Here is a 19,934-nt window from a genome sequence, read left to right as displayed (position 1 = left end):
GTGGGTACCAGGCAGAGCCCCAGAGCAGTGGTTTCACAGCACTGGAGGTGCCCTCCTTGCTTCTGCACATACCCAGACTCCTGAGTGACCCCCAGTGAGCATGTGCAAGGGGTGCACACACCATTTTTGCTGCCCTAGGTGGTAGGGTTGCTAATCCTCCCAGTTTGGCTGGGAGTCTACCAGAATCAGTATTAATCTCCCAGTGACTATTGAAAGCAATCTGGAAGATTGATATTGTGAACAGGTTGAACAGTACAATTAATGACTAGAGGTGCACTGATACATTGTTCCCATATCAGATTGGCACCAATATAAGGAAAATTGGCATTATCAGCAATCAGCTTTTTTTGGCCGATGTGGCCGATAATGTCACCAATAAATGCCCCATGTATGCGTACAGCCACAGCACAGCACAATGGCAGCCAGGAGCACAGCCTGGCAGTGTGGAGAGCAGCTGGGTCTGGCTGGTAAGTCTGTTGTGAGGGAAGGGGCATGGGGGGGTTGGGGCAGATCAAGGCCTCAGCAGTGAGGGAGGGAGTGGAGCTGGGGCAGGCGCTGCCCAACTGGGGTGGGGGCGGGATGTGAGACAAAGCTGCAGCTCATCCGGGAGGTGTGGGAGGTAGTGGCTCCCACCGCTGCACGCAACCCAGGAGTGCATGGGGGGGCATGTGCCCCTGGATCTGCGCATGGGGCGAGGGCGGGCTGCTACTGCAAGTTGGGGCCGAGGCAGTGCAGGGCTTTTCCCAGCACAAGGGTTGAGCCTGGGCTGCACTCTGGGTGGGCAGCAGTGATGCTGGGAGGGGGCTACAGTGAATTTTGGGGTGGCTGCAGCCTGCCCCATAGCCCCCTACCCAGCACTGCTGCCACTTGCCCCAAGCACAGACTGGCCTAGCCCCTTGCCAGGAAGAGCCTGGCACCACACCAGCCCCAGCTTGCAGCAGCAGCCCACCCTTGCCCCATGCACAGATCCAGGGCCACCCCCCCATGCCCTCCTGGGATGCATGCAGCTGCAGGATCCACACCCCCCTTCCCAGAAGAACTGCGAGCGGCCCCATCCTGTGCTCCGCCCCAGCTGTGCAGCGCCTTTCCTTGCCCCAGCCCCACTCCCTCCCTTACCATGGGGGGCCTCAATCTGCTCCTCCCTATGCCCCTTCCCTCCCACCTCGTTTCTTCCCCCACAACAGACTTACCAGCTGGATGCTGCTCTCCAAGCTGCCCAGCTGCATATCGGCAATCAGCGGCCAATGTTGTTGCCCTGTGGGGTCAGGCCAACTCTCAGGATCTCAATATTGCGCTGTTGGACAGGAGGGTGTAACACAATTGCGTGCATGTGCACACACACACACTACCAGCTCTGGCACATACACATCCAAACCAGCCTAGGCACGTGCGTGCTTATCACCAATTCAAGCACATACACTATACACCCCAAAAGTTAGACACAGATCACTAATTCGTATATCATGCACACAATGCCACATATATATACGCACACACAACCCACCTACACACAGGTAAGTTCCTAACTTGGATGGTACAGTGTGTATGTGTGTGCTTGGGGTACCTGGGATACTTGGGGGAAGGCTTAGGTGAGAGAGAGAGAGAGAGAGTTAAAGTGTAGGGAGTGAAAGTTGCCAGAACCGGGATTAGAACTGGTAGACTAGAGAGAAGCTGGCTGAGGAACTGAGGTTTGGGTTTACTTAAGGTAGATGGGCTGGAAACTGAGGCAGACAGCTGAGATACAGGGGGGGGGGCAGATAAGTGGTGGCAAGGAGGAGACAGCCAGGAAAGAAACTGAGGCAGAAAACTGGTTGCTCAGGGGAAAAGGAAAAGGCAGTGAGGATACGACAGTGGCAAAGAAACGGGGGGTTTGGAGGCAGAGAGGAGCTCAGGACAGGTGTTGGAGGTGGCAGTGAGCCAGAAGCAGGAAAGGGAGAAATGGACAGAAGTTAGAGGGGCGAGGAGCAGAGATTGCAGCAGGGCCAAACCATAGTAAAGAAATACGCAACTTAGGGGTCCAAATAACAGTTTTATTACACAGACAACACACTACACAGCCCCATGAAGTTATTGGTTCACATGCACACGTGCACACACACACACACGTGCACACACACGCACATACTCACAATGGCAGCAGGAGAAAGAGACTCAGTGGAAGAGCTGGAGTCCAGGTAGGGAAGAGAAGCAGAGTCCAAGTCCTTGGTTGAAGAGTGGGTGGGGGTGATAGCTACCTATCCAGGCTGGAAAGGGGTCCTTGTCCAGTAGGTGTTGTCCAGAGGGGGGTCGCCGGCAGGGCCTCTGGGTGGATAGGTGGTGTGGCATGGTGCTGGTCCATTTGGAGAGGGCATCCCACTGGGTCTGTCTTCACTGCCCTTTTTATAGAGGCAGACCTTGTATGACCCTAGTGATAGGAGGCATTCCCAGGCAAGGGTCAGCCCCTGGCGTACTGAGCATGTGTGCTCCATGCAGGGATGTGCAGTTTTGGGTGTCTGTAATGGTGAGGTACAATAGTAGAGTTGCTGGTTCTGCAGGGTCTTTTGTCTTTCAAATGCTGGGTTCTTGTCTCTGTTCCTGGGTGAGGTCTGTGGTTCCTGGATGAATCAATGCGAGGTGATGGCCCAGTCATTACAGGCCATTCAGTAGAGGCCTGCTACCATTGGATTTCAATCATTCCCAATCACTCTCATTCATCCGGGAACCAATTTACATGGGAGGAGTACAGGACTCATACAGTTGCAACACAGGGGATGCCCAGGCAAAGGATACAAGATGGAGACTTGACATACAAAATGGAAACTTGACATGACTTTGGTTCACTTACAAACACAGGCCTAAACCATACAATATCCATATGAAACAATAAAAATCAATACAAAAATGATAATAATACAATATACAACAGTAAGAATCAATACAAACCTAATAATAGAATATAAAACAGTGGATATCCAAAACCAAAAACTTGCTACCAAAATAAAAATGTTAACGCTTATTCTAAGTCTGAGCTCATTTATGCTTGTCTATAGGGAATAGAGAGGGATAGAAAGAAAAGCCAGAAATAATTGGGAAAGGAAAGGGAATGCATATCTATCATATATATATCTATATATTAGATATATATATTGAAAAAGAAAAACTGGGGGTTTTGCTACAATATAGCTAGTTAAAAATTGGCCATCAGTATTAGCCCAAAAAATCTCTATTGGTGCACTTCTATTAATTACATTACATCTAGTTGGGGGAAAAAAAAATCTCCCAGAATAGCTTCAGTCAGAGTTGGCAACCCTACTAGGTGACCACTGTCCTACCTGGCTCTGGTGTTATAACATAACAGGGGGTCCCCAAAGCCAACATATCTCACAGAAAGCCCAGTGGTAAAACTTTCTCTCTGTGAAAAGGGATGGCTTTTGGAATCAAGGAATTAACTGAGATGTTAATATTGCTTTCAAAGCCACTGTATTTGGGCAACTTGCATTTTTCTCAACACAGCCTCTGTGAGAGAGAGAAGTGATATTTGCTCTGTATTTTGGATAGAGGCAATAAGACACAGGGCACCTATACATGTGATGGACCTCTGCTGCAAGTCTGTTGGGGCATGCTAATCCAGCAGCCTCCGCATCGTGTGTATTCAGCATCCCTGTGTTTCAGAATGGTGGTGGGGGTACCTCACTGTCATTTTGAAGTGCAGGATACTGAATACACATGATGCTGCAGGTGCTTGAATTAGAGTGGCTCTCAGAGCTGCTCTAATTAAAGCACCCCTCCATCCACACCAGAGCACATATATGAACACCCAGAAAGACCAAGGGCCAGATCCTATTCCACCAAGTAAGCATGTCTAACTGTGATACTATTCTACCTTCCTTAAGTTCCTGAGAAAAGTTAGGACATTTACTTCTTTTATTACACATCATCCACTTAGCCTTAAGTCTCAAAAAGCACCAAAGAGTAGGAGGACCCACCACTTTTGCAGGAATAGTTTTCCAGGGACTTAAGCAAGGTGGAATAAAACTGTAGAAAATTAAGGTTGGAAGGGAGCTTGGGAGGTCATCTAGTCCAACCCCCTGCTCAAAGCAGGACCATCCCCAACTAGGTCATTCCAGCCAGGCTGTTGTTGAGTCAGGCCTTAAAAACCTGGAGGGATGGAGATTCCACCATCTCTCTGCATAACCTGTTCTAGTGCTTTACTACCCTCATAGTGAGAGAGTTTTTCCTAATAGCTAACGTAAACTTACCTTGCTGCAACTTGAATCGCACTTAGCTCTTATATATCTAATAGGTGAAATAGAATCTGGACCCAAGTTCTGTGCCTAACTTCATGCAAAGTTTGTGGCAGAATAGGAGACTGAATCCACTCTCAGGAGTCCCAGACAACAAGCTTAACAGCAACAGAACCAGCCTTTTCTCCAGTTAAGCAGCAGATACTAGCTAGGCCAGGAACTACTGAGCTTCCGATGTTAACCAATGTCCAGCATATTCAGTGTGGCATAGCCATGCAGAGCTCAAAGCACTCATCTCAAAACTACTTGTAAGCATTTCTGTAGGACAAGAGACGTTGCACTAAATCGTCTGAATGTTTACATGGCTGGACAGGAGTGCATTAGTAAATGTGTCCAGTGGAAATCTATTCATCACCTGCCCAGCTATTTTTAGACCTCATTTTCATAGGAGTCAACTTCACCCATAGTTGTGCAATTAGCTAACCCTATTCTTTTGGGACCTGATTTTTTTTTTTTTTTTACAGGACTGGTCAACATGAGGCTTTTGGCCAATATACCTTTTTGGGTTGTGGACGCAATTATAGTGGCCTAGCTAAATATACTCCCCTTATGCAAATCAGATACTTCAGTATATGCACATGTATACCAATGTCACTGCATCCAAGTCTAAGGGGATTTACCACTTTAACTACACTGGTTAAAACCCCTGTTATAGAATGTTTTTGTATTTGTTATTCATGGAATAATTTCCTGAAACCATTTTCAGACATAGGCTTGTTTGTGAGATGATCGCTTTGAGAATTAATTCCTGTTTATTATGTTGTATAGTTGCTCATCTAAGTCACATGAAAATATTTCTGGTACTTGAATATAATGTCTGAAACTTCTGAATCAAAAGAACAATGAACAGTGATTGCTGGTATGAAGGTCTGAATAAAAGACTGCTCATGGAAAAATCTGAAAAGTTTACAATTCATTATTATTTTTGAAGACTATCCACTGCTTACCCAAATTACAAAAACAAACAAACAAAAAAGAAATGTATGACTCCAGGAATCATTAAGAACCACTGTCAGTGTTTTTATGCCAAGAAATATTAGCAAGTCCGTTTTTTTCACTATTTGACCTGTTCCACCTGATTGACTCTGCATATGTTGTTTATGACATTAGACTAAATTCTCTAAATGAGAGCTATTGCATAGTACTTTTCTGTGCCAAAATAGCCCAAATAATTAAGACATTTAGCTTGCGTGTCGAAAAGGATAAATGTTATTGGAGCTTATGTTTAGTTTCGTTTCTCCCGAGACTGAGAAGTTCAGCTGAGTTCAGTTTTTAATTGAACAGCTTGCCAAAGCTTCTACAGCACTTAGGTTTAATTTTCCTCCAGTTCTTAATGGCAAGTGGGATCTTTGATGAGGTTTTCAAAGATGACAGCATTGCAGCTTAGGTCTGAATACTGAATTTTACAGTACATTTCTGTATTTTAATTACCCATCCCCCTGTAATTTAACATGTGTCCTTTTGTTCCTCTCTATGGTCCTTCTGATTAATTTGCTCTCCTGACATTTTTGTTTTTATTATTTTAAAGGAACAAGATGGCCAACTTTGTACTCATCTCTCAGGGCAGCTTCCTCTTCCAAGGTTCCACTGGAAAACCAGAATAGCTCCTAGACATCCCTTATTTAACATCAAAGCCTTGGAGGACCATTACTGGACCAAGATAAAGCAGCAAAATGCCACTGAATTTTTATCCACAGAGTAAGAAAAAAGTGACTGAAAAAGAATGTTGCTTTTGAGAATGGCTGATAATCCAAAAAATCTTAAAAGAGGGTCCACTTCTAAACTGAAATTGCATTTACTGCAGATTAAAATTATGCAGTGACAAATGTATTTTAATGAGCTATGATGAATTTTAATAGGGTATACTCTTGTTACTGCACACATTCAGAATATCAATTTGTTTTGTAATATTTGGAAATCGTTGTTTTACTCATTGGATATCTGAATTGACAAGAGTGTGAATAATGTTCTTTGTATTGATACTTTGTACTTCTAGGTGCAAACTTTTTCAGCATTGATCTGTCAGTGTTTCCTGTTCAGAAACACTGACAGGTAAACAGCTCTAGCATTGAAATCTCTCTACACCACCAATTCCAGCACGATAAAAAGCTGGCCACTAAGGATCCATGAAAGCTGTGATTATTTAGATTTTTCCTGCTTCCTCTGATGATCTGTGACTATCTGACTGGCAGCTATGAAGAAGAAGAGGTCTTGGTTATTCTACTTGTAAAGGGGTCATCCCTATTATGATGCAGTGGGTTTTCATGATTGCATGAGCTGGGCATTAGAACAGCAGCCCCAGCAGGGACAGCAATTCACACCTCTGCATGTGCCAAGTTATAGGGGCCTCTTGAAATACCTCTAGCCCTAAGTTCCTATCCTTTTCTCATGGCAGAAGCCCTGAACTTTAAACATGTGAAATGAAATATAGTAGACAGTAGATCAGGACCTGCATTCTTCTAAGTTTTTCATTTGTTTCCACTATCAAGTGCAATGCCTCATTATTAACTGATAAAAGATTGCAGACATCTTTTCAGTTAACATTATAAATTAATTTAACTGGATTCACTTAACTCATCCCGTTTCCCTCATACTTCCATTGTGCTGAATTATCAAACATAGAGGAAATTCACATCACTATGCACTTATATAAATGTAAGGAATACCAAATCATCTGTTGTTGTTTTTTTTATATGAAAGCAGAGTAATTAACAGAGAAAGTAATGCAGACTAGCAAACTTTGTCCTTGTACTGAACTCACTCCTTGTAAGTGATGGATTTTTAACATGTGCCATAGATTTCAATAAATTAAACTAGCTTGAAAATTCCCTGTTACATGGGGGGGGAAGCAGGGTTGCAATAGTTATCATTGTGAATAAGTAGTTGTAACATTTTGATGTATGACATAGAATTTTCTACAATTTGCAACATGGCGTTTCAAAATGTATTTCACTATTATTATTGTTTTAGTGAACCGTCTCACCATTATTGTCCTACTATTATAGGCGGTAGGTTCATATTATACTTTACATACAAAATATTTTAGGGTTACCTACTGCCCTTCTTGAATTTTGGCTACTGATACAAGCAAGCAGTGAACACACAAAAAAATTGCTGATAGCAACTCTTAAGTCATTAAACTGAGTTACAAAAACAGAAAACTTTTCCTTGTAGATTTTCTGACCCTAATTTTTCCAATACCTCATGTCATTAATTACAGCTGGATGAGCACAGAAAATAAAAGACACAGAAGAGCTGAGCACATAACACTGCTGTGAGGCTCAATTAATTAATACTGGCTGTTCAACTTCTCATTGGCTGGGGGCTGCACTCTGTATGGGCCCTCACCATGCAGGCAGCATGGGCATTGTGACCCCCTGCCCCCACTGCCACATGGGCTGCAGCTTTCCGTGGCCTCTAACCAAGGCTAGGTGAAGGTAAATACCATCTGTGTAGGCATTCAGGGGAGTTAAATCCATCAAGAAACAGTAGGCCCAATTTAAGTTAGTTCACCTGAGATGGTGAACTAATTTAGATTGGGAACAGGTAAACCCAATCTATCAAATGCCTCTACACATTCAGAGAGCAGCCCTAGGGCTGGGAAAACCCAGCCACTTTCCTCAGTCCCAGGGCTGTAGTCTGCAACACTGACAGCTATTCTTAGTCCCTCAAGCCCCCATTGGACAACCTTCCCGCAGACTCACCAACTCCCCCACTTCAGACTTGCCACCTCCCACCACCCCCATCCTGCTAATCCCCATGGACCTGCTAGCCCTATCACCCTGCCTGTTTCTCCCCTCCAGCCTTACTCTGGTCTCCCCATGCAGCTCCCGGGACTGGCAAATGGCTGTACATGCCAATCCCAGTCTATGTTCATGCAGTTCAAAGGACTCCTAGAAAGATAAAGTTATTTCCTTCTGGAAATCTCAGCAGTGCCTCTTGCTAGTTGACTCAAAGTGCTGGTTAAAGAAATATTTACAAAATTAAGAAAAAGAAATAAAACTAAAATAGGTCCTGAAGATGCTGAAAACAGAGCATGTGACCCTATTCCCGATAGTTAAGTTGGAAAGCTAATCAATTTCTTGCCAAAAAAAAAAGTCTCCAGAAAACTAGAAAAGCCCGTTACTTCAAAAATATTATTTAAAATTTGCTTTTCAGTAAAAATTGTTGATGTTCAAAAAACAAGTCCAACATTTTTGTTCAAACTGCAAGTGAAAACTGAAAACAGTTTTACTGAAAAGTTGAAAAAAAAATTCATTAAAACATGGCAAATTTCCACCAATTTATAATGAAATTGTCATTATATTTAGCAAGAAAATAAATTCCTCCTTATTCTGTGAACTCAACATTATTTCCTGATATTACAAATGCCTGATTCTTATTTTTTCCCTGTTTCTATTGGCATCTTTTTTTTAAATGTCATGCCCATCTTGCAAAGTTTTATATACTGCCAAATAATCACTGCTGTGACACTTTTGAAGATACTAGATTAAAAATCTTCATTTCCATTCCATTGAAATTCAGTGGTAGTTCAAAGGATGATTTTTTTTTTTTTTCATAACTGATTAGGTTGTGGAATTCACTGTCACAGGAAATCATTGAGATTAAGGAATTAACAAAATGCAAAAAATAGATTGGATATTTATATGGATAAGAATATCACATTTTATGATAACTGATCACTACAAATATTTTGAGAGGGAGCTTTAATCCCATGGTTCAGAGTTTAAATCTATAAAAGAGGAATAGTTTGCCTCACATTTGCTGATTGTAGCATTCTTCTTCTGAAGTATTGCCAGCCACTGCCAGCGACATGATACAGGACTAGCTTGATTGTGTAGTCCAGTTTCAGGTTGCCTATATGTCTATGAGTTGGGCACCTAACTTGCTTAGCCTACATCTACACTGCAGGTAAGGATATGACTACAGCCTATGTGGACCCACCTGCACCATCTTTAGCTAGTTTGGTTATTGAAAACAGTGAAGCTACAGCATCACATGTTTTACTGTGGGCTATAAAACCTGGGTGCTATGGAATCCTCACTGCTCTTAGTGCCCATGGCAGCTAGATTACCTGGGCTGGATATATCTACACCTGCCATAGACCCAGCCTTCATAAACCTTGGCTTTAAAGTAGAAATGAGAGTGGTGGAGCCATTAGAAACTTTGGAAAGCATCCTGAATCAGGTCAAGAGGAAAGTATTCCCATACTAACTCACAAGAGATGTCAAAATGGGTCTCATATGTCAAACTCAGTTTCTCCTTATGCAGTACCAGTGGTTGAGACAACAATGGAAATAGACACTTTGTTGTGAGGAAGAGTCAGCAAAGAAAATCAAAAGCATTATTTTCTATTGCTGTTTTTACTTCCCTTCAGAAGATGGGGGGGAAGGAGGGAGTCGAGGAGGAGGAAGTGCTAACCAGAAGCACTATGCCAGGGAGACCCCATGTCACCAACAATGCCTTAACCTACTTGCATGACAAAAGTGGGTACATAAAACGCTCCCCAAGCTGTTCCATGCATTCCATCACAGCCATATTTCCCTCCAATCACAATCTCAAATGATTAGGAGCACTAGGAATGCTTGCACCATCTGTAAGCTACTAAGGCCAATGTTTCCTTGGGGATCAGCAGGAAAAGAAAATCTGACAGAGAAAAAGCAAACCTATGCAAATTGCTTGGCTCAGATGCAGTAGCAAGTTCAGTAAATGGTGCACAGAAAATAGCCTGAAAATAATCATTGTTCAGACAGTACAGGTTGCCTGGCCATAGCTTTGCCTTTCCAAGTAAGGGTATGGGGTGGGCAGGTGGGGCCAACTTCTCTTTACTGAAGGCAATGAAGTTACACCAGCAGGGTATTTGGCTCACAGGTTTCACCTTTCAAGAAGGATATACAGTTTCACAAGCAGATTTCCATTAGTATTTCTTTTGCCTGATTCTGCTATAACATGGATTTGCATCAGCCAGTTAGGATGGAGGGATGCTGTATACAGTTTTCCCCATTTTGACTCTGATTGGTTCTGGCTCTCTGATTTGCAGAATCCGTCTATGCTTATTTCTCAATCACAGTGCAGCATGTAAACCCATGTACTCTGGCTGGATGAAAATCTTTACTAGCCAGGGTTTTCCATAATGACTGTATGGTCATTTTCCAATCATCCTACTGTGATTATGCAAGTTGTTCTATTCTGATTGGCTGCTATAATCCATCTGCTCTCCTTGGTCCCTGCATTCAGGATTTTCAAGCTGTTTGCCAGTAATAAAATTACCAAAGCAGAAAAACACCCAAATGCATGTAAATAAAAAAGAAAAGCACCAACAAACAAAAAAAACAGGGGCAAGGAAAGTATCCTCATTAGATTTAGTTTTAATATGGTCATTACTAGCAGGCTGGAGAAATATCTAGGCCACATTGTGCTGTCCAACCAGATGAGAATCACTACCCCAGAGACCTTATAGTATAAATAAGAGTGGTAGAATGGGAAACAGAGAGGGACACTGTCTTGCTCAGAGTCACCAAGCAGATCAGTGGCAGATGTGGGGAAAACCCCAAGTCTCTGAGACTCAGTCCCTGAGACCGTTATAGATAATACCTTGTAAAATCCCCCCTTCTCCCCCCCCACCACTTTTTTGGCCACCATTTTGCTTCCTTCAGGCCCAAACCTACTCCCAATTAACTGAAACAAGATCAAGCCTTTTACTCTATGTGCAGCAGTGTCTAGAGGTTGTATCAATGGATGCACACAAAGAAGGGAAACATACATACAAGACCATTAGAAGTACCATCGTCCTAAAGCTAACCAGGGACTTGTGCCAGATCCACAGATTTTAAGGCCAGAAAGGGGAGCGAGTATATTGATCCATGAAGTTAGGCAATGGGACAGTTTTCGAAGGAAGATCATGAGATGTTTCAGCTAGAAGGATCCAAAAACTGACTTGACAAAAACATTTACGGCATTTACCATTGGTAGGTCTACAACCCTTATCAGAAGATTAATGGAAGACTGCCTAGTACTAATGCACAGTCGTGTACCAAGGGCCTGACTCCAAGCCCACTCAGCTCAGAGGAAAGTCACTTCAATGGCTTTGGACTAAGCCTCCAATGGCCTCTCTGCCTCTTCACAGTCCTATTACATAACAGGTTTGTATAACAAATACTGGCTTCACAAGGATACTTGTTGAAGACCCAAAATTTTTCAGCTGAAAAGGTTTTTATTTTTTCAGATACCATAATTTTCTATAAAGGGAAAACTCATTTTCCCAGCAGCTCAAGACATGAGATTCAGTCTCAGTAGGTCCACCCATGGCATATACTAAAGGTTCAGAAACCAGAAGGTAAATGTAAAAGTGTAAAATGTAAGTGTTTTTTGTTTGTTTGTTTGCTTAAAATATTTTTATGCCAGTTTCATGATTCTGGAAAGCTTGATATATGATTTTTTAATGTTTCAAGTTCTGGATATTGCTAATAAATGTACTTAGCTCGTATATGGCACTTGTATCAGTAGGTGTCAATGTGCTTAAAGTGGACATCAATATCATAATTTCAACTTTACATATCAAAGTTGAGGTGCAGTGATGATGATGATGATGAAACAAGTGTCGCCACACTCTATCAGAAGTATAAGGGCCAGAAAGTCAGCAACAGGTAGGAAGGTCCATGTCAATAAGACATTGAATACCTGAATGAGGGCCATAATGGCATTCATAGATCATGTGGTTGGCCATCTGAGCTTGAGTACCGCAGTTGCAGCCAGCGTCATTGGAGAGGTCCCAAGAGTGCATGTTCTCTGTAAACTGTCCAACACCTGCTCTGAGAGGTTAAGAGTAGTCTAGGCCTTGCGGGGCAGCTGCCAGCCTGAAGAGTGGAAGCTGGTGTTAGGGGTGATGTTCTTCAGCTGCAGCAGGCTGCAACATATTGCCTGCTCCACTGATGGGAGGTCCATGCGGTAGGTGATATGCCATGCCATCTGTAGATTCAGTGAGCTTATTGGCCTGACTGGAGAACAGGTTCTGAGATTGCAGGCAGTAGTTGATTTTCTGGCTTGTGGCTACTAGGCTGGAGTGCAAAGAATGGTCTGTATCTTGGGCTTTGCAGCCTAGAGCCAGGGTAGCAGCTTGTCTTCAGATGTCAGGGGGGGGCAGAATGCCTGAGAGGACTGGTAAGCAGTCAACTGAAGTTGGTATAAAGTATCTGGTGATGGTCCTCATGATGCTGTTAAGGTTACAATCCACTAACTTTGTGCACATGCTTTGGCCCCATAATGGTGCACAGTACTCATCAGGATCATATGCAGGTGCCAAAGTGGAGGTGCAAAGTGTTTGGAAACTTGCACCCCAGGTGATGCCAGGAAGGCACCACCTGATAAGAGCTTCTCTGCTATTAACCTTAGCCTGGACCCCTTCCAGATGCTGGTGGTAGGTAAGGGTCTGGTCCAACTTGACTCCTAAATAAGTGATGGTGTGACAATGTTCAAGTATCCGGTCGCCAATCTTGATTTTTATTTCTTTCTTTGCTTGGTTGTTATTTAGTTAGAAGGCTGTTGCAACTGTTTTAGCGAGGCTGAGCTGGAGATGCTATTTATGGACAAAGTTGGCAAGGATGGTCATGTCTGATGTCGAAGTGGATTCAATGGCTTTCCATTGCTTGCTTGATTTGGTGACAGCCAGGTCATCAGCATAGCCATACTTCTTGGACTGGGTGTCAGGCAGGTTGACAATGTACACATTGAAAAGCAACAGAGAAAGTACTGAGCCTTGCAGGATGCCATTCTTGAGATTTCTAGGGAAGCTTCCCTGTCCATCATTGGGCTTGAGAGTGAAACCAGCCTTCTCCTTAGGCAGCTGCAGATCAATTATAGGGTAGTCTTGGGTATGAAGGAGGCATTTCAGCAGTTTATATGGAATGCACAGGAGGGAGATTGGTCAACTGTGGCCTTTCTCCAAACGTGAGGGGTGTTGTTGCATTTGAGGCAGTTTGAGATGAACTCACAAAGCTGAATGATTGTCATATCTCCAGAGTTACAAAAAAATTCAGCATGTATGGCATTTGGCTCTGGTGATTTGGTGATCTTTAAAAACTGCCTTAATTTCCTCAGCACTGAATTCTTCAGACAGGGGAGCACTGGGTCCATGAATCTTCCAGAGCTGTCTGACTTCTTTATCTGCCTAGTGAATTCCTTGACAGGTTTGATGTAACGGCCATTATGCACAAGTTGAGCTGCAATGGCATCAGCTTTGACTTCATACTTGCTAATGCTTTGGTTTTTTTCCCAGTGAGCTGGTTTATCTACTGCCAAGCCTTCTGGCTGGAGTGTAAGAAGTTAATTGACTCCAGTGTTTCTTCCTGCTGGGCTTTTCTGACATTGTCTAGATGGTTGATGAGCTCTGAGCATCATTGGCAGCTTGCTTTGGTTCGGCTGAGATGCACTGGGAAACTGTGAGTTGCCCATAGTCACCCAGCAGGCCAATGGCAGAGCCAGAATCCTATTTCATTAGCTGGACCGCCAATTGGTAGAAATTACATAAATCTCAGGTACATGGGCAAAGGGTAGGTGCAATTCTATTTTGCCCCAGGGGCTTGTAAGTGCCTCCATTATAAGCAGGGATCCAGGTTTTCTGTTTCCCACAGAAAAATGAGAAAAAATGTGGATTTTCCCTTTTAACAGAGAAAAAAACAGATTTTTCATTTTAACAGAGATACCCACAGATTTTCTACTTTTGCAAAGAGCTGTCTGCAGGCTGGCAGAGTTCTGGCCTGCAAGAACTTCTTGAAAAGAGGGGAGAAAACCCTAAGCCCTGTCCCAAGGGGGAGGGAAACAGGGAAGGGGAGGAGCCTGAGACTCTCAGTGAACCAGGGCTTGGTTCAGGCTCACTTTCCTGCCTGGAGCCTTTAAGGTAAGTGGGGTTTGCAGGGGGCTGGGGGCAAGCTGGGAGCCCCCTTTGGCAGGGCTGCAGGGGTGGGGGGCTGCAGGTCAGGGATAAAGGGCACTGGCAGGGCTGGGGGGGGACGGGCTTTGGAGCAGGTCTGGGTGCAGGTGACTGCCAGGGCTGGAGGGGTTGGAGGCTGTGGGAAGAGCCAGTGGAGTGGGTGGGGAGCAGGGCAGTGGTGTGGGGGGTGAGGGCTGAGTGAGTGGGGAGATGTCTGTGGGAATCCCTATGTGGAAAGCTGGGTCGGCCTGATGGCATATGGACCAGGAGCTGCGCACCATTGGTTTGGGTGGAAAGCTGCACACAGAGGTATGGAGTTGCATGCCATTGGACTGGGCAGGCTCTTGCTTGCCTCCATTTGTGGCTTCCTGCTGGAGTGCTTGAAGCCCCATGTGGAGGCATGGAGATGGCCCAGCTCGATGGTGCACAGCTCCCAGTCCATGTGCCACCATGTGGGGCTTCTAGCACGCCAGTGGGAAGCCACCCATGGAGGCACGGACTCTGCCTGGCTTGATGGTGTGCAGCTCCTGCCTACAGTGCCACAAGCCCCATGTGCTGGCATGGATCCAATTTGGTTTGGTTTGATAGCGCGCGCCAGCGAACTGGTCTGGCTTCACACCAGCATGTGCAGGCCCTGGGACTCAGCCAGAGGTGCGTACCACTAGGACCTCTGCCTGCTGTGGCCATGAACCCCCCAAGAGTCCACTGCACTGCCTGCTGCTGCTGAGCCTCCAGCGGTAAGGGCTGTGCACCACAAACCCTACACGCCCCTCACACCCCATCACAACTTCCCCACAAGCTGCATACCTGCCCACAAACCCCACATACTCCTATACTCAAACCCCCCACAAACCCCACACCCCCACAAACCCAACACCCTTTCACAACACTCCCACAAACCCCACAACTGCTCGCAAACCCCACACACCTTCACAAATCCCCGCCACATTCCAACCATACAAAGTACCTGCATATATTTCTAAAGATGGTTCAAATAGTGTTATATTTAGTTTAATTTGTAAAAAAATGAAGGTAATTCATTTTGCATAATTTTGAGTTTTCCTGTGCATAATTTTGTATTTTTCTGTGCATAATTCCCTGGGATATACAGAGTGGTCTCAGCAAGAGCTCTGATTTTCCATGATGAAAAAGCCCAAATTAAATACCAAATATATAGGTATTTAGAATTTATTTTATTCTAGTGATTGAGACTGATAGACTTTCAAATTGCTTTAAAAACTGTAAATTATATAAATAAAAAAAATATATATATAATATATATATATAGTGGCCTTTCATTTTAATAATGGATTTTTGGTTTTTAATCAGAGAATTTGTGATTTTTATCAGATAATTTGCAACTTTCTATTGAGAAAACCACAATTCCTGATTATAAGTAGGGACTTACCTAATTTCCAGTGGCTGCACATTGATTGCAAGGGCAGAATGCAGAGCCCAGCAGTAATTTCACAGGTAGAGCACAGTGGGACCCCTGCCAATGTCTTTGATTGGCTGAGGAGCCCTGGTGGCCCATCCCTTGCTCCTAATTGGCTGTGAGGGCTGACTGTCATGTAGCCCCATGCCTCAATGCTGACTGGTGGAGAGGGGTAGGGCCACATGACCGGCAGCCCTCATAGACAATCAGCGATGAGGGGTGTGGGTGGCAGCCATTTAATTGGCTGCCCTGTGAGTGGGCAGACCCTCCTTTCCCCTCCCCACCTGGGCCAGCCACCACATCACCTGGAGGATTGTTGGCTCCCTCTGAGTAGTCAGCATTTTATTTTCTGTACTTTTTTTTCTGTGTGGATTTTGCCCACAAAATTCAGACAATGCCAGATTTCATAGAATGCATGAAATCTGCAAAATCACAAATTTAGTAGTCCCTAATTGTTAGCATAGGGAGATGTCTTCACATTTCCAGAGGGATATTCTGTTTTGCTTTTGCCTCACAAAGAGGTAAGTGGAAGTGCACCCATTCTGGGCAGCTCAACAGCCACCAGCTTGGTGCTCAATGGTTGCATGGGCAATTTACCTGACTGCAGTGTAGCTGCATAGGGCATGTATATGAGTAAGTGCAATTCCATTGTGGAAAAAAAAAGGAAGTTGAATTGCACTGAGATACACATATGTACAATTTACATTTAGATACCAGGTCAGCAGATACTTTACAGAATAAGGATTCTGCCCCTTGTCTCCTGGGTCACAGTCTAGTGCCTTTACCCCAGTGGTTCTCAATCTTTTCAGACTTGAGGCACCCCTCACTGGACTCGAGACACTCTTCCATAACTTCTGCAAATTGAGTGGCACCCAATTTCAAACACTAATTTATATATTATGGTGTTTACCCCTTTGCAGAGTGGATGGACACTGTGGGTGGGGGATCATTCAGGCAGGAACAAGCCTAAGTCTGTGTTTATCTTGGGGGGTGGGGGGAGATATGATTTGGGTTTTTTCTGGTTCTAAGATGGCAACCCCCACTCCCAAAAGGAGTATTTGGGGGGGGGGCAAGGGGAGGGACTTCTGTGGCAAAGGTCACTGGTTAGGGGGGTGGGACTTCCGGTCCCAAGGTGGCAACCAGGGGGTGGGACACCTTTCAAGGTGAGGGGCTACCCATGCAGCCCTCAACAGCTCACCAAAACTCATTAAGTGACCCTCCATGCAAAATAATTGCCTGCCCCAGGCTTATCTCCTCACACCTCATTGCATCCTTCATAGAATCTGGTGGCACTTTAGGATGCCTCCGCACCCTGGTTGAAAACCACTGCTTTACCCTGACACCACACTGCCTCTAGATTTTATATTGCTTTGTTCCCAGATGATCACTCACCTTTCTCTTTGTTATTGTTAGTCATTCAAGAAACTACCTAACTATACAGCTACAGCTGGTTACTAGGGGTGTGCGAAGCAGGCCCTATTCGATTCAGATGCAGCCCGAACAAGGGACAGTGGTTTGATTCGTTGATTCAGATCATTGTCCCAATTCAATGCGGCTGAATCCAAATCTGAAGATTTGATGCTGATTCAGTGAATCAGTGATTCGGACATAGTTTCATAGTTTCATAGTTGGTAGGGTCGGAAGGGACCTGAGGAGATCATCAAGTCCGACCCCCTGCCACAGCAGGAAAAAGTACTGGGTCAAACGACCCCGGCGAGGTGTTCATCCAGACTCCTCTTAAAGACCCCCAGGGTAGGAGCCAGCACCACTTCGCTTGGAATTTGGTTCCAGATTCTAGCCGTCCTGACTGTGAAGTAGCGCCTCCTGATATCTAGTCTGAATCTACCCTCTCCCAGCTTGTGACCATTATTTCTAGTCATTCCTGGGATTGCTTGGGGGAACAGGGACTCCCCCAATGCCTGCTGGTCCCTTCTGACTAGTTTGTAAATGGCCACTAGATCCCCCTCAGCCTTCTCTTGTGGAGGCTGAACAGGTTCAGGTCCCGTAGCCTCTCCTTGTAGGGCCTGCCCTGCTGGCCCTTGATCATGTGAGTGGCCCTCCTCTGGACCCGCTCCAAGTTGTCCACATCCCTCCTAAAGTGCGGCACCCAGAATTGGACGTAGTACTCCGACTGCAGCCTGACCAATGCCGCATAGAGGGGGAGGATCACCTCCTTCGACCTGCTCGAGATGCATCTGTGGATGCATGACAAGGTATGGTTGGCCTTCCTGACTGCGTCCCCACACTGATGGCCCATGTTCATTTTGGCATCAGTAATGACTCCAAGGTCATTTTCTGCCTCTGCACTGACAAGAAGAGAGTTCCCCAGACTGTAGGTATGCTGCTGGTTCTTCCTCCCCAGGTGCAGCACCTTGCACTTGTCAGTGTTGAAACCCATCCTGTTCTCATCCGCCCACCCCTGTAATCTGTCTAGGTCTGATTGCAGCCTATTCCTCCCTTCTAGTGTGCCCACATCCCCCCACATCTTAGTGTTGTCAGCAAATTTGAATAGGGTGCTTTTTACCTGCTCGTCCAAGTCACTGATGAAGATGTTGAACAGTGCGGGCCCAAGGACTGAGCCCTGGGGGACCGCACTGCCCACATCCCTCCAGGTCAAAAATGACCCGTCCACCACCACTCTCTGGGTGTGGCCCTACAGCCAGTTAGCGACCCATTTGACTGTGTAGGTGTCGACGCCATAGTCCCCTAGTTTTTTAATGAAAATGGGGTGAGAGACAGTGTCGAAGGCCTTCCTAAAGTCCAGAAAGGCTACGTCTACTGCTACCCCTGCATCCAAGGCTTTTGTGACCTGGTCGTAGAAGGCCACCAGGTTGGTCTGACAGGACCTGCTTCTAATGAATCCATGTTGGTTGCCCCTAAGCATAATCTCCCCTGCTGGCCCCTCGTGGACATGTGCCAGGATAATTCTCTCAAAAAGCTTACCCAGGTTGGAGGTAAGACTAACTGGCCTATAGACACAGCTTTAGATGTTTTTTCTACATATCTCAAGGTATCAGCGCGGCTCATGATCGCTGCAATGCTGGGGCACATTGAGTGTCCCACGGGAGTGTGGTGGGGCCCTCTACATGCTTGGCAGTGAACCCAGAAGTGGACTGGAAGTAGTTCCAGTCCACTTCTGGCTTTGCTGGAGAGCACATTGGGGGGGCCCCTGTGCCTCCCTGGATTAGCGATCAGCTGCAGAGGGACCCCAGGTGTACCCCCCAAACTCAGGAGGCACCAGTCGCTGAGCCGGGGAGACATGGGCGAGCCCCCCGGCGTGCTCCCCAGCGGACCCGGAAGTGGACCAGATGTGCTTCTGCTCTACTTCCAAGTCTTCTGTCTAGTGTGCTGGGAAGCCCCCCTGCACTTCTGTGGGGCACTCCATGCGCCCCAGCATCACGGCACTCACGAGCTGCTTGCTACCTAGAGTTATGTAGAAAAAACATTTAAAGCTGTGTCTATGTCTGAATCTTTCCAAATCTCTACAAATCAATTCGGAGGGTTCTGATTTGATTCTGAGAGATTAAAGGGTCCTCTGATTTGATTCAGATTCGGAGATTTGGCCACTGAATCAGGCCGAATCTCCACTGAATTGAATCAAGGACCGAAGCTTCGCACAGCTCTACTGGTTACCCGAGTCTTAGTGTTTAAAATATTACTAAAGCTGGGCCCAGCCTCACTGAAACTGTGAGGTATAACCACTGCCATTTATTTCTGATCACTGTGAGAAGCCATTAAACTCTTTTATGGGTTCAGATTGTTGAAATTATAGTAATCCCCAAACAAATCACAGGCATGAGAAACTGCCCAAAACAAAGCCACATGGGAGGCTATCCAGGAATTCAGCCTGTGTGGGAGGAAGGTCTTTGCGGGGTTTTGTTTTACTAGTTGCATGTGAGAAGCCAGTATTAAGAAACTACACAGAAGGAGACAAAAGAGGTAGCAGGGAAGCCTTGGAGACATTCATAGATGTCCTGGTAACACAACCCTGACAAAAAGCTAAGAGAATGACGTTTTGGGTATAATGCTGGCCTCTGGAGGCTTGGAGATGTGCACAAAAAAACATACTAAATCCTATGGTTTGATTTCTCCTGAGTTCAGAAAAACAGGACTCTGAACTTTTGCAAACAAGCAGCACTGCATTGAAAACCTAATTGCACATACCTTAGTCATCAGTGGGTGCATCTATATGAGATGGTACCACACACTGGTTACTGTGCTTTTATTTAGTATTTGTTTACGTGTAACCCTTCTGCTGAGCACCTGTCAGCAGCAATAAGGGCCGGGT

The 19,934-nt window shown here is 45.2% G+C and overlaps 1 protein-coding gene across 1 annotated transcript in view; it reads left to right on the top strand.

Moving 5' to 3' along the window:
* Positions 1–7,444, top strand: part of LOC102568554 (cysteine-rich protein 2) — a 47,518-nt gene extending 40,074 nt beyond the window's left edge. Inside the window, exon 4 of the mRNA XM_006270414.4 lies at positions 5,812–7,444. Within this exon, the coding sequence (XP_006270476.2) occupies positions 5,812–5,894 (83 nt within the window). The 3' untranslated portion in view covers positions 5,895–7,444. The remainder of the gene's footprint in view (positions 1–5,811) is intronic.
* The last annotated feature ends 12,490 nt before the right edge of the window (positions 7,445–19,934 follow it).

Source organism: Alligator mississippiensis, chromosome 3, assembly GCF_030867095.1.
Source record: "Alligator mississippiensis isolate rAllMis1 chromosome 3, rAllMis1, whole genome shotgun sequence".
Taxonomy (NCBI): Eukaryota; Metazoa; Chordata; order Crocodylia; family Alligatoridae; genus Alligator; species Alligator mississippiensis.
The sequence above is the reverse complement of the archived record's forward strand: the minus strand, read 5'-3'. Positions and strand labels throughout refer to the sequence as shown.